General features: G+C 44.8%; 1 protein-coding gene across 1 annotated transcript in view; it reads left to right on the top strand.

The window, feature by feature from the left end:
* Positions 1-10,652, top strand: part of PPP1R16B (protein phosphatase 1 regulatory subunit 16B) — a 108,240-nt gene extending 97,588 nt beyond the window's left edge. The window contains exons 10-11 of the mRNA XM_054044983.1: positions 833-1,001; positions 3,021-10,652. Coding sequence (XP_053900958.1) covers positions 833-1,001; positions 3,021-3,542 — 691 coding nt within the window. The 3' untranslated portion in view covers positions 3,543-10,652. The remainder of the gene's footprint in view (positions 1-832; positions 1,002-3,020) is intronic.
* The last annotated feature ends 2,762 nt before the right edge of the window (positions 10,653-13,414 follow it).

Here is a 13,414-nt window from a genome sequence, read left to right as displayed (position 1 = left end):
CTGGAGAGCATCCTTGCTGTCCCAAACTTGAAATCACCAGTATTCAGTATAATCAGATACAAAGCTGTCTGCTCTGAAGTTTAGTGGACTCTCCAAAAGGCTGAAACTGGGCCAATTGTTCAGTGAGCTTTTTTTTTTTTGGAGATTGTGCTGCTTCTAGAAAAGTAGGCTCCATGATGCAATGCATCAGACAGTGCGGGAAAACATAGCAGGTGATAGGGGAGTTTCCCATCTCCTAAATATTGGTATTTGTTCCATCATTGATTGATGCTTTGAAAAGATCTTCTCATGCATGGTAGTTCTAATGACTCGGGATGTGGGGAAAAGTGGAGGTATAGCAATAGGTAACATAAGGACAGAACCCCGATACTCTTCTGCAAGTTGACTGAACACACAGTCTACCTAGAATATTCTTTTTCTTTATGAATTTAGAGTAGCAGTTCTCAAGCTATGGCCTGCAGAACTCCACTGGACCAATCTGCAGGTCCTCTCCTAGAATAAAACAAATGGATAAAGCTCCAGGGAAGGTTGGGTGGAAAGCTGTCCACTTGCAAAGCTGTATGCAAGATCTCATCTTCTGAGCCCAAATCCTCTTTGAAAAATTCCTTTACCATTTCTATGCTTCCCTTTCCTCCCTGTAATGTGAGAGTTAGGGACCTTTTCTACCTCACATGGGTGCTCAGAGGCTTAATTCATGTTTGTAATGTGCTCCTAGACACTGATGGAAGATGCTGTAAAGTGCAAGAAGGATATGAAGGAACTATCATGTGAGGAGGAGCTCCCTCACTGCCCCATCTTGCTAAAGTCTCTGCTCCCTGCTTCTCTTCTTCAGGAAGGTGGTGAGGAGGGCGAGTCTTTCGGACCGAACCAACCTTTACAGGAAGGAGTATGAGAAGGAGGCCATTGTCTGGCAGCAAATGGGAGCAACGGAAGAACAGAGAAACTCAGGCTATGCTGGAGAAATCATGGAGGCTCGATCTGACCAAGAGAACACAGATCCAGTAAGGAACCAAATTCATGTTCTAGTTTCCTATCAAAATTCATAAAGAGCCTCACAAACCAGAGTTGTGAATGGGCGTGTTGGTTATGAGTACTTGGACACTATGGTGATGAGTGTTGTGTGAGAATCTAGATTATATTAAAGACAATGTTAAGGGCACACATTTAAATACAAGGCCAGATTCTGGTTCCGGCTATGCTGGTGCAAATCAGGAGTACTGCCCTGGAAGTGAAAGGAATGATGAAGGGAAGAAGGGAAAGAAGGAGGATCCGGGGAACTACAGGCCAGTCAGCCTCACCTCAGTCCCTGGAAAAATCATGGAGCAGGTCCTCAAGGAATCAATTATGAAACATTTAGAGGAGAGGAAAGTGATCAGGAACAGTCAGCATGGATTCACGAAGGGGAAGTCGTGCCTGACTAACCTAATTGCCTTCTATGATGAGATAACTGGCTCTGTGGATGAGGGGAAAGCAGTGGATGTGTTATTTCTTGACTTTAGCAAAGCTTTTGATACTGTCTCCCACAGTATTCTTGCCACCAAGTTAAAGAAGTATGGGCTGGATGAATGGACTGTAAGGTGGATAGAAAGCTGGCTAGATCGTCGGGCTCAACGGGTAGTGATCAATGGCTCCATGTCTAGTTGGCAGCCGGTTTCAAGTGGAGTGCCCCAAGGGTCGGTCCTGGGGCCGGTTTTGTTTAATATCTTTATTAATGATCTGGAGGATGGTGTGGACTGCACTCTCAGCAAGTTTGCAGATGACACTAAACTAGGAGGCGTGGTAGATACACTAGAGGGTAGGGATCGGATACAGAGGGACCTAGACAAATTAGAGGATTGGGCAGAAAAAAACCTGATGAGGTTCAACAAGGACAAGTGCAGAGTCCTGCACTTAGGACGGAAGAATCCCATGCACTGCTACAGACTAGGGACCGAATGGCTAGGTAGCAGTTCTGCTGAAAAGGACCTAGGGGTCACAGTGGACGAGAAGCTGGATATGAGTCAACAGTGTGCTCTTGTTGCCAAGAAGGCTAACGGCATTTTGGGCTGTATAAGTAGGGGCATTGCCAGCAGATCGAGGAACGTGATCGTTCCCCTTTATTCGACATTGGTGAGGCCTCATCTGGAATACTGTGTCCAGTTTTGGTCCCCACACTACAAGAAGGATGTGGAAAAATTGGAAAGAGTCCAGCGGAGGGCAACAAAAATGATTAGGGGTCTGGAGCACATGACTTATGAGGAGAGGCTGAGAGAACTGGGATTGTTTAGTCTCCAGAAGAGAAGAATGAGGGGGGATTTGATAGCAGCCTTCAACTACCTGAAGGGGGGTTCCAAAGAGGATGGAGCTCGGCTGTTCTCAGTGGTGGCAGATGACAGAACAAGGAGCAATGGTCTCAAGTTGCAGTGGGGGAGGTCCAGGTTGGATATCAGGAAAAACTATTTCACTAGGAGGGTGGTGAAACACTGGAATGCGTTACCTAGGGAGGTGGTGGAGTCTCCTTCCTTGGAGGTTTTTAAGGCCCGGCTTGACAAAGCCCTGGCTGGGATGATTTAGCTGGGAATTGGTCCTGCTTTGAGCAGGGGGTTGGACTAGATGACCTCTTGAGGTCCCTTCCAACTCTGATATTGTATGATTCTATGATTCTATGATGTGGGATTCACCACAAAATAAATGAGGCCAGAATCTGACCCAAAAAGTCAGGCAATTGCAAAAACTCATGTTCTCATATAACAGTGTGTATTTTTATGTGCATTTAATAGACATCATGTAGGTGCAATGTGGGTGGGCCAATGTTTCTAGAAGAACTGTCTTTCTATGTTAACATTTAACTGGTCCCAGTTAGGATTTGACGTTCACACATTAATGAAATAATAGGGCTGGGGGAGAGGTAATTTCACCCCTTTGGTGCTACTCTTTGGCTGCAGGAATGGATTAAAAGGGACTGACCTGGACTAGGGAAGCTGTGGAAGGGATGGATTGTACTCTGGGAGCTGCTTCTCTTTAACATTTTCTCATTACAGAATTCAGTGCTGGAGAAGTCTATGCTCCTTCCTGAGTTAGCTACCAAAAGCACACAGAGTGACCCTGAATCCTCCCTCCAGAATGGACTCAGGGCATCGGCCAGCACTTACCAGTACTCGGTTTCCAACGGGGACGTCTGGAAAATGCACACAGCTCCAGACTGTAATGCAAGTCAAGCCCTGCCCTATAGCAGCCCCGGTGTCCCCGACTCTCAGCAAATCTGGGGTGGCTACAAGGATCGCAGCCATCAAACACTTTCTGAACTGAAGCGGCAGCGGGCTGCAGCTAAGCTGCTTAACCACCCCTTCCTCAGCACCCACTTTGGCACCAGTGTGAGTGGGGTAGTTGAGAATGGGGGCGAGGCCAAGGAGCACCTGATTGATTCCAGGACTTCTCCCTACAGTTCCAATGGGACATCGGTTTATTACACAGCATCCAGTGGCGATCCCCCTCTCTTGAAATTCAAAGCTCCCATGGATGAAATGGAGGAGAAAGTGCATGGGTGCTGCAGGATTTCCTAGTGTCCTCCATGTCTCACCTCAGAGGAGACTAAAAGTGGATGGCCAGGTTAGCTTTATTACGGAGGATGGGCTGTTTCCATCCCCACATGGGGAGAACTCAGTTTAGTTACATAGGACTTGATGGGGCCAGCCTCATTCATCTTGAATAGTACCTTACCAGTACCCCTAGTAACCCCACTGCAATCAAATGAGTAAGGCGGCAGAGTGAGGCCCATAGTGGAGAAATGAAGTACACATCTTTGCGTGCAGTAAAAAGAAGCTACCCCACTCTTCCTCATGGCAGTGTTATGAAAGGGACAGTGGGGGGCTCTCCACTCTAAATCATGAAGGGTCCTTGAAAGACAAAACCATCTGAATTAGAGTCCTCCCTTTCTGAGCCTCCTGCTGGGAGCCACCCAGCTTCTGGAATGTGACATGCTGGGCCCGCCTCTCACTCATGGATGTGATAGGTGTATCCCCCGAGAATGAGTGGCCAGCCCCCTGCATTTGTGCAAACAGCCCAGGGGTTGCAAGTGCAGACTTTGAGTCTTTGGTGTGTTTCATTTGCTTACACAGAAGTGAAGCTGGGCATATCCCCAGTGCATGCACTTCGGGAAGTTGTGTGATGCCTGCATTGCGTGATGCCTGACAGCCCACTATCAAAAGCTGCAAACCAGTTTGTGGCCTACTCTAATTGAAAGCAGAGGCTGTGCAGTGCCTTCAGGTTTGAAGCAGAACTCCTGATGGAAATCCGGTAGAATAAACTCTGGCAATCAAATGCTGACTGAAAGGGTCAATAATGGGATAGAAACAAATTACTTGTATTACTAAGACCCTTAGATTAGTGAAATCCATTCAGTTTTAACAATCTCACCTTCCCTGTTGGTGCTGCGTTTTACTCTCTATGCTTCACTCAGCTTAAAAACTAGAATGGTCTCTGTTGCTTTCTGTCTCTCCTGCACTAGCAGAGTGCTATTGTATTTGGGTTTCCAGAACTGCAGGGCTCTGTTTAAATTGGGAAGGAAGGGGAAAGAAATACCTGCTTCCAGTAAAAATGGCATGGAAACATTTCCAGCCACACTAGGTTTTGACACTCTTGTGTGTGAACCTGTGTTCTTGGGGCTAAGCTGCTCGAGCATCTAAATATGTAAATGCTAAGTTGTTGCTTTTGGTTGTTGAGCATCACAGTAGGATGGAAACTTTTAAACATTTTTTCCCAGCATTCCAGTATTTTTTCAGACCCTATGCTGGGGTCACCAGCAGCAGTACAGTAGCTGCCAGCAAAAGGCTCAGAAATAGTTATCTTGTGTGAGAAAGTGGCTTCTTTCACTGAGCAAAAGCCAGCATGCAGGGGTGAAGTTTGGAGTGGTCTAGTGAAGTGCTGTTGGATAGGAAGCCAGCACCAGTGTTTTGGGGTAGCGTGTGTTAACTATGTGCCAGGCTGCATTTGTGGAATCTGTGGCATGGTATAACAAGGGGTGTGCAATTGGCAGGCCAGTTTCTGCAGTTGCCCTTCAGGGAGCAGAACCCTCACCTGAATGGTAGCAGCAAGGAGACAGCACCTATCCGCAGAGCATCAGCTCTAGGGAAGTGGACATGAAAGTTAAGAATAAACAGGCAAAATATTTTAAAAATGGTTTAAATTGCATCTGCAAAATATTTGTCTGCACAAAGGGGCCATTGCACACAGTCTGGTCTGTGGATTTTGTCTTGTAGGTGCAGCTTAGGCCCCAGACTTAAAAAACACAGTATTGTTTGGGTTCCTGACGCCACCCTGAGCCATCACTGGGTAGACGCCTGCTCACAGCACTGTGTCTGTGCTCCAGCTAAGCATATGCCGTAGATCACGCAACTTCCATGCATCTTCCTCTCTTTCCAGCTGCTGTTTGAGAGCAATACTGTATTCCCTTCTGGTAAGGGACTTTAAATGTACCTTTCTCTTCTCTGACTCATCCCCCCCATCCTTTCAACCATTTATGGCTTGGAAAACAGGAGACACCGGCCTAAAGATGAGGCGGCCTGTTAGTGAAGCCATCCCACAACTAGAAACATTGTTCCATCTCTACAAGGAAGACTAGCAGTGTGTTAGTGAGACATGTGTGGTGTTATAATGAACAGGGGCTTTTTGACAGTGGTGGGACCCAGAGTTGCACTATCCTTATATGGGGGAAAGGAAGCAAGAGCTGAAGGGGTACAAGCCGCATATCAGGTTGTCTGGAGGGCTCACGCACTCCTTGCTTTGTTTACTTGAGTTGAATTTGATGTAGCACTTTTTTGAATGGAGCCTGTGTCTGCAGTGCCATATCCAGGGATTTGGACCCATCTCGCCCTCTGCTGGAGAAGGCAGGACATTGCACATTATAGTATCTGCCCCCCAGGCAGGGGAGATGAGCCTCTGTTACAAGGAAGATGTCAGGGTGTATCGGCAGGTCTTAGAGCTTCCTCTCAGGCTGACGCGTAAGTCTTTTGGACTCTGACAGTCCACTTATCCTTTCTTTCCATTTTCTCCCTAAATGAAGAGAATTTTGGCATAGGGAGGGGATAGAAAGTCAGGTCAGATTTCAGAAGATCTGTTACAGCAAAGGCATCGTTTCCTAATGTATTTAATAACGTACCCTCCGCATTATCCCTTGCCTGACACTCCTGCCCCATTTTCAAGGGGCCAACCTGCTATTCCTGTTCCATTTCCTGATGCCCTGCCTGCCTTGGAACTCTACTGCTGCATTGTTTGAACTTGTATGATAAAACAAACAAACAAACCACCCTCTAAGGTTATTGGGCCATCAGGGAGCTTAGCTCCTATTCTCCCAACTTAAAGAAGTTGAGCAGATAATTGAAGAGTCCCGTGCAGCAGAGGTGACTGTGTTGGGGGGTGTATGTAGGTCTGGTGGTGTCATATGATTACCCAGAGTTCCAGGGAATGGAACATCCCAGAAAACTTGATGCGGTCTTAGCAACTGTAGCCTCGATATCATGGAATGAAGGCGTTCCCCTTTTACCAGCTCTTGAATGTCCTTTTCCCGTTTACCTGGGAGAAAGACGTTACTCCCCTCACCCCCACTGGAATGAGAATTGCTGGAGCAGAATTAGCCTGGTGTTGCTGCACATCATTTGCAGCCAGTGCTAAACTTTGAACAGTTGTTAGCTGTATTCCCAGTGATAGATGATATCAGGTCATGGCCTGTTCCTTCTCACTCACACCAGCCGTAAATCAGAAGTGACTCCAATGAAGGCAGATTACAACGGTGAAAGTGAGAGGAGTATTGGGCTTTACATCTCATTCCAGCAAATAGAAAGCAGACACTTGAATGCAATGGAATTATATAGTTTGGGGCTTGCTTTCATTGACAGTGGTTACTACACTAAAGCAATGTGAACCCAGCGTAATTTAGACAAATAGCTCTGATGCATCAATATGACATCTCTGATTAACGTAATCTCCAGGATTTCATTATTCCAGCTAATGCTGTGATGTCTAACTAAGCAACAATGGCTTTACTATCCAGGGGTGTAGAAGGGAAGAGATGCTACATGCTCTAGGTTGCACGAATATTCCCCTAATTGGACTGCTGTAACATTGTAACCATAAACTTGGCCTTAGAGCTGCTTAATGTGGCTGTTATGGCTCTGGGGCTGTAAATATGACCTTGGTGATAACTTGTAATTTATCTCCAATTTATCTCAGAGCGGAGAAGAGACAGAAACTAGTGAATGCTCCAGGAGCTGCACCAGGGCAGTGATGAGCTTTATCTACCATTGGTGTGTGTAGGGATTTGGGAATGGAATAGTCCCTCTAGGGTCCTTTCCATGGCTACTTAAGGATGTGAATCAATTTGACAGCTTGGGATAAGTTTTCAAACAAGGGCATAAGGGACTTGCTGGCTGGAATGCCTAGATGGCCATGGGACACCAGCAGGGATACATGGGCAGGGCGTAGACAACTTAAACATGTGTGCGAAGTGGTGATAGTAAGCACCGAATGGATAATTCTGAGCACAGAATGGGGACTTAATCCACCAGCAGGTATTTATTTGGTAGATGCAAATGCAGGTTTTCATGGGTAGGATAGGTGCACAGGCACTTCTGTAGACCTATTGCAAGTGCCCTCCTTTAAGAATATAGTCCTTATTCATTTATAAAAAGCACTATAGCTATAGCAATTATGCTAAAGCCTGTAATATCTAGCACTTGGGGGGCCATTCCAGTAGGATGCTTTGATTATTTTGTGGCTTACAATAACAGACACTCAGCTACTTCACTGGAGATTTTAGTGCCACTAAAAAGGTTGCTGAGAATAGAAACCATCTCAGGATTTGCATGTCTAGCACTTAGGTTAGCAGAAAATTTTTCTTCTCTTTTAGTGCTCTGTTCTTGGCCAAACCATTCAAGCTCTGTTTCCCCTAAAGCCTACACAGCTGTCTGGCCCTGCCTCTTTGGTACAATCCTCTCCTTCATGCATGTTCCCCTGTAGGCAAGGGCAGCCTGGCTCTGTTAAAATCTGAGTAACAGTGGGGAAGCCGGTCAGACTCTAGCTTTCTTAGACATGAGCCCAGGGTGTAAATTTCAGATCCATCTTTCCCCGAACTTTTGAGGAGGTTGAATCCAGTCACCATCCCTGTTATTAGTCACCACAGCCGGAGTGCTGTGTATGGGCACAACCTTACTGCATGCAAGCCTTCATGATAGACTGGGGCCCTAGTGCTGCTAGCAAACTAATGTGGAGTTGGAGGGAGCTTCATCTGCCATGCTGAAGGACCTTCTTCAGATGCATAATAGTGCCTGGGAGCAGTCTTTGCCAGCTCTTGATCCAGCCAAGCAATACGCATAGCAATAGACTATTAATTATTAGAGATGGGCTTGAACTATAAAGTTTGGTTCTCATTTCAGACCTAGATCCAGACTTTCCCCTTCAAGATGTTGAACTTTCGTGTCCCAGTTGAGCTCTTAGAGCAAGGCCTCAGTTCGGACCTAGATCTGAATTCCTTTGAGTCCAGTATTCTAGCTTGGGCTCTGATGAGATGTTACACAGGGCAGAGAATCCCCTGTGTTAGGGAAGGAAGGGGATGATGGTCACAGGGAGGGTTCGGGTATATAGCAATGAGACAGGGCAATACCCAGTGGGTATGATGAATTCTGTTAATGCAAAGTGGCTTTTGGCTGATAAGTTTGTAGGTAGATGTGAGCATTTATAATCCCCTAAATTGCATTGAGCCTCATTCTTAGCACACTTCAGCTTGATGTTGGGCATCTGTTCCCACAGCCTTCTGTGTTGAAACACTATCAGCCATATACTGAAATAGGACTACTCCAGCACGGGAAGCACTAGAACTATTCTTTAGCAGATCTCAGTGGCTTAATTGGTGTCAGCCTGCCTCGAGGTGCTCTCTCGGTCTATAGGTATATCTATGTATTACCATGCTGGCGACAAAACAGCTCAGAGCACGTGGCTACTACAATGCGGTGACTCTGTAAAGCTGGCTTCAATTGTTTTGACAAAATGGCTTTTCAAAGAAAATCTTTTTTTTTTTTGTTTTTTTTCAAAATTTCACTTCCTATGAAATTTTTCAATTTGAATTGTAGATTTTTGTTTTGCTTCTTTTGTTCCCCCATCTCTCTTCTCTGCTTTTCCAGTGAGAGGAGAGGGAATCTTCCCTCCCACCCAGCCCAAAAATTGTATTTGAATTGAAATAAAACAGATTTTCAGCAGTCCTGTGATACCTGGAATAAAAGCATAATGAGTTCTAGTTTTGTTAGTTTGGGGCTACGGTCTAACCTTAGATGTACAGCATCGTGAGTGGTTGGTTTAGGTTAGCTGGGACGGAGCAGGAAGGATGGAAGGTTATACTCAGGCCTGGCATATACCTGAGTTTCATCTCCGGCTCTTGTCCACTGGCCATGACTTGATTCCAATATCAAATCTGGTGCCAGCATTAAAATCTTTATTCTTTCTCTAGCTTTGATGTCCTGGTGCAAGCATTATGAGCACTAAATGTTCTTCCTAAAGTGTGATCTTACTAGTAACTGGCTGATTTATAAATTAAAACTTGTGTAAGGTGAAAACTCCAGGTTAGCTTTGGTTTTCTCGGGTCATATGAGTACACAATGAAATCCAAGTCCTTGTGTATTTTAACAGATGATGTTGGCACATCATGTTCTCTCCACAAAAGATATTATATTGTTGTACAGTAAGTGCCCAAACACAATGGTAGTATTACAAGCTGTAGTCCATTACTACAGGACACTGTAATTTTTCTAAGGCTGTAGAATGGGGTTTGGAGTTACTGAGCAGTTTCCAGGCCTGATCCTGCTGTCTTCATGCAGGTAAAGCTGCCAATGTACAATTGCCTACACACAAAGAGTATGATTGGATTCTTCACGGGTGCATCTGCTACTGCAAACTTACAGCTTGTAATTCTCCTCTTTGCAGTTCTATTGGTGGTAGCAATGGTGGAGGGTCTAGAAAGAAGAGTCAGGCATTTTAGTTATCAATCCCGTGCCTGAGCCCCGTTTATGCTTCAGCCTATACCTGAGCCAGTGGAGAACAAGTTTTCAAATAGCCAATGTGGATGCACCCTTAGTTGAGCCTTATCTGACTTCTCAGCATCCAGACTGCAATTTTGTTGGTTTTTCCAGGAGAAGGAAGCAGTAAACTAACTTCAATGGCATCTGTAGGCCTTGTACAGCTAGGTTCGGCTGCTGCATATCCAGGACATGTCAAAAGGATGCCCAGCCCTCTGCAATAACTCATGACTCCATTGAGCTGTAGTAAATGATGTACAAATAAAACTTGACAAAATGTATTTTATGTGAAAAAATAATGTAAGAGAACTGTATCTTGTATTAGCAGCTTTGTGTATAAAAATGGCATTTTGGCAATCAGAGTAATATATTTAAAACTTTTTAAAAAAGGATATTTGATATTGTATGGAATTAACTTCATATTGCTACTGTAAGTATGAAAAGATGGTTTTTTAACATGTTGAAGCAATGCATTAAATATCGAACTGTATGTAAATCTCATGCCAACAGGATATGTATGACAGTATTAGCATCTGACTTCTCAGTGTCTTTAATAGAATGATTGGATTTTTTAATTTAAAAAAATATATTAAATTTCTTTTGATAATACGAGGAACTGCAGATGGGGTCTTTATTTACTGGTTTAATGAGTTTGAAATCTGTGGCATCTGATTTTTAATATAACAATATACCACCACTGTGTGGAATGTAGCTAAGTGTGTTTTCGCCTCTGATGCAGCCATGGGCTTTGCCAACATAATCTGTCTGGAAGAGCTAGGCAGGTGGATAAAATGCAGTGAGCTTAAATCAACCGATTATCAACAGACGTGAGCTTTTTAGGATGATGGGAATAGACTAGTATTCAAGCCCATGGTCTGATGTCCTTAATTACCAGATTCAGCATTGCATGGAGCTTTGCGCTCATGGTGGACTCCTCATTAATCCTGTACACGTGCAGGTTGCCACAGTAGCCAGGACTTCTTTCATACATCACCCTTTTCTTCCACAATTGAGGACTCAGCAGTTATGTTTGACACTTTTGTCATCTCCAGGTTACATTGTAGCTCAATGCTCAATGCTTAATATGTGCCACTTGCCAGGGCTGAGCCTCAGTGCCTCTGGGTTTGGCAGTTCAGAGCCCGGGCACCTCTGGGCTTGCCACATGAAAGTAAAAAAATTGCTTAAGCCCCAGCACCTAATTGCTTGAGCACCGGCACCTCTTTTATTACAAATTAAGCACTGCTGCAGCTCTCTCTACTGGGGCCTGAGGTTAACCATCACAGGTATAACTGGAGCAATATAAATCTGACCCCCATAATGAACAGGCCAATGTGCAACTGTCATGCTGGTCCTTCATCAATTCCACTGTCTGCTTCAGGAGAAGGGTGATTATCTCTCTGCAGGTTTGGGAACAGACCCTTGCAGAGAGAGGAGGAAGAAAAGGAATTAAGCCTCTTAAGTCTTGTCTTAATAGGAAACTTTTACTAGTTATACCAGTATAATGTTCTGTATGGACACTTTTTTCAGCTTGGCTTATATATTGGAAGAAGAGCATGCACATTGTTACACCAGTATAACTTTCCTGTATAGATAAGCCCTGGAGTGAGGGAAGATGTGTATGTCATCCCCTCTTGATCACAAATACCAGTAGCTCCTGCCACTGTACAGGAGTTTGCTGCTGCCACTAAGGCCTTGTCTTCACTAGGAAAGTTAGCTTGACAGCAGATAAATGCACCCATGTTGACTAACTTCTGTTTAAACTGTAGTAAGACAAGGAATTGTAGGTTGAACCAGTGGTAACCTACCTGGGGGGAGGAAGGGTCACATGCCCCTCCCCAATCGCGGGTGGGGGGGGGGAAGGGCACTGCTAAGGACTTCCACCCTTGGTGCAGGGAGTTTGTTTATAAACAGAGAAAGGGTGATTAAGATAACAAAAGGCTTGCCATTAAATCAAATTAAGGATCCTTAAGTGATCTTGAAAGCATTCCCAGGCACTCCAGTTAAAAGACAAGTTTCAGAGTAACAGCCGTGTTAGTCTGTATCCGCAAAAAGAAGAACAGGAGTACTTGTGGCACCTTAGAGACTAACAAATTTGTTAGTCTCTAAGGTGCCACAAGTACTCCTGTTCTTCTTTTTAGTTAAAAGACAGGAAACAAAGGATAGGAATAAATTTTCAGAAGGAGAGAAGTAAATAGAGGCTTCCCCAGGGGTCTGTACTAGTCTGGGATCAGTGCTGTTCATCATATTCATAAATGATCTGCAAAAATGGGTAAATAGTGAGGTGGCAAAGTTTGCAGATGATACAAAATTACTCAAGATAGTTAAGTCAAAAACAGACTGCAAAGAGTTACAAAGGGATCTCGCAAAACTGGGTGACTTGGCAAGAAAATGGCAGATGAAATTCAGTATTAAATGCAAAGTAATGAACATGGCAAAATATAATCCCAACTATACATACAAAATGATGGTACCTAAATTTGCTGTTACCCATCAAGAAAGAGACCTTGGACTCATTTTCAGTACTCTGGAAGCACTGTTTCCAGAGTACTCCAAATGTAAGAATCTTTCTCACTGTGCCTGTACCATCCTGAACTCATTCTCCAGCTTCAGAAGACAAACATTATCTCCAGTCATCAATGGGACAGACGCAATTGAATAATGTAGCTGTCCTTAACATGCAGGTCGTGGGGAGGGGGGGTGCCCCCTCTTTAGCTGATGCCCCCCTTTGCATCCCTCCAATGTGTTGCTGTCAACAGCCTTGTCCTCACTATGGTTCTAACACAGGTGAAAAATACCTCTTTTCCTTGTGAAGGTACAGCTTCAGGGAAGAAGCAGCTGTCTGCAGAGAAAGTGTTAGCATTTCGCAGAGTTGGAGCCGGGGGGTGTACAGCAGAGACCCCCCCCTTAAATCTGTGCTACCTCTTCCCATCCAACAGTGTTTTCCCCCCTGGCAGAAAGGTAATGCCCTTTTCTCCCTACCATTTGCTGCCATTGAAACCTTAATGTGCCTCAGTGTTTCATCAGACCTAAAGCTTCTAGCCCTTTCTTCTCTCAGGACCTTCCCACTTACCTCTGCTAAATGCAACAGGCTCATACCATGGGATGGGCAGCGATGATTTTGGATGCTTTCGCTTCTTTGCCGTACACCCCTCTTTTCCAGTGGCATATCTCCTGTTAAATGCAGCCTAATAAATAAAGACCCTCATCATGAGTAGAACAGGTCTGACTCTGCAAAGAGCAATAACTCCACATTTCCAAATTCCAAGGGAGTGGGGGGGTAACTTTTTACTTAGCCCTTTTCTAACAACTCTAGTAAAAAGCCCAGAGAACGGGAAAGGAGCCGGTGACGAGAGAGCTGCAGAGTAATGCCTGCA

This window comes from Malaclemys terrapin, chromosome 12 (assembly GCF_027887155.1).
Source record: "Malaclemys terrapin pileata isolate rMalTer1 chromosome 12, rMalTer1.hap1, whole genome shotgun sequence".
NCBI classification, from domain to species: Eukaryota; Metazoa; Chordata; order Testudines; family Emydidae; genus Malaclemys; species Malaclemys terrapin.
The sequence above is the reverse complement of the archived record's forward strand: the minus strand, read 5'-3'. Positions and strand labels throughout refer to the sequence as shown.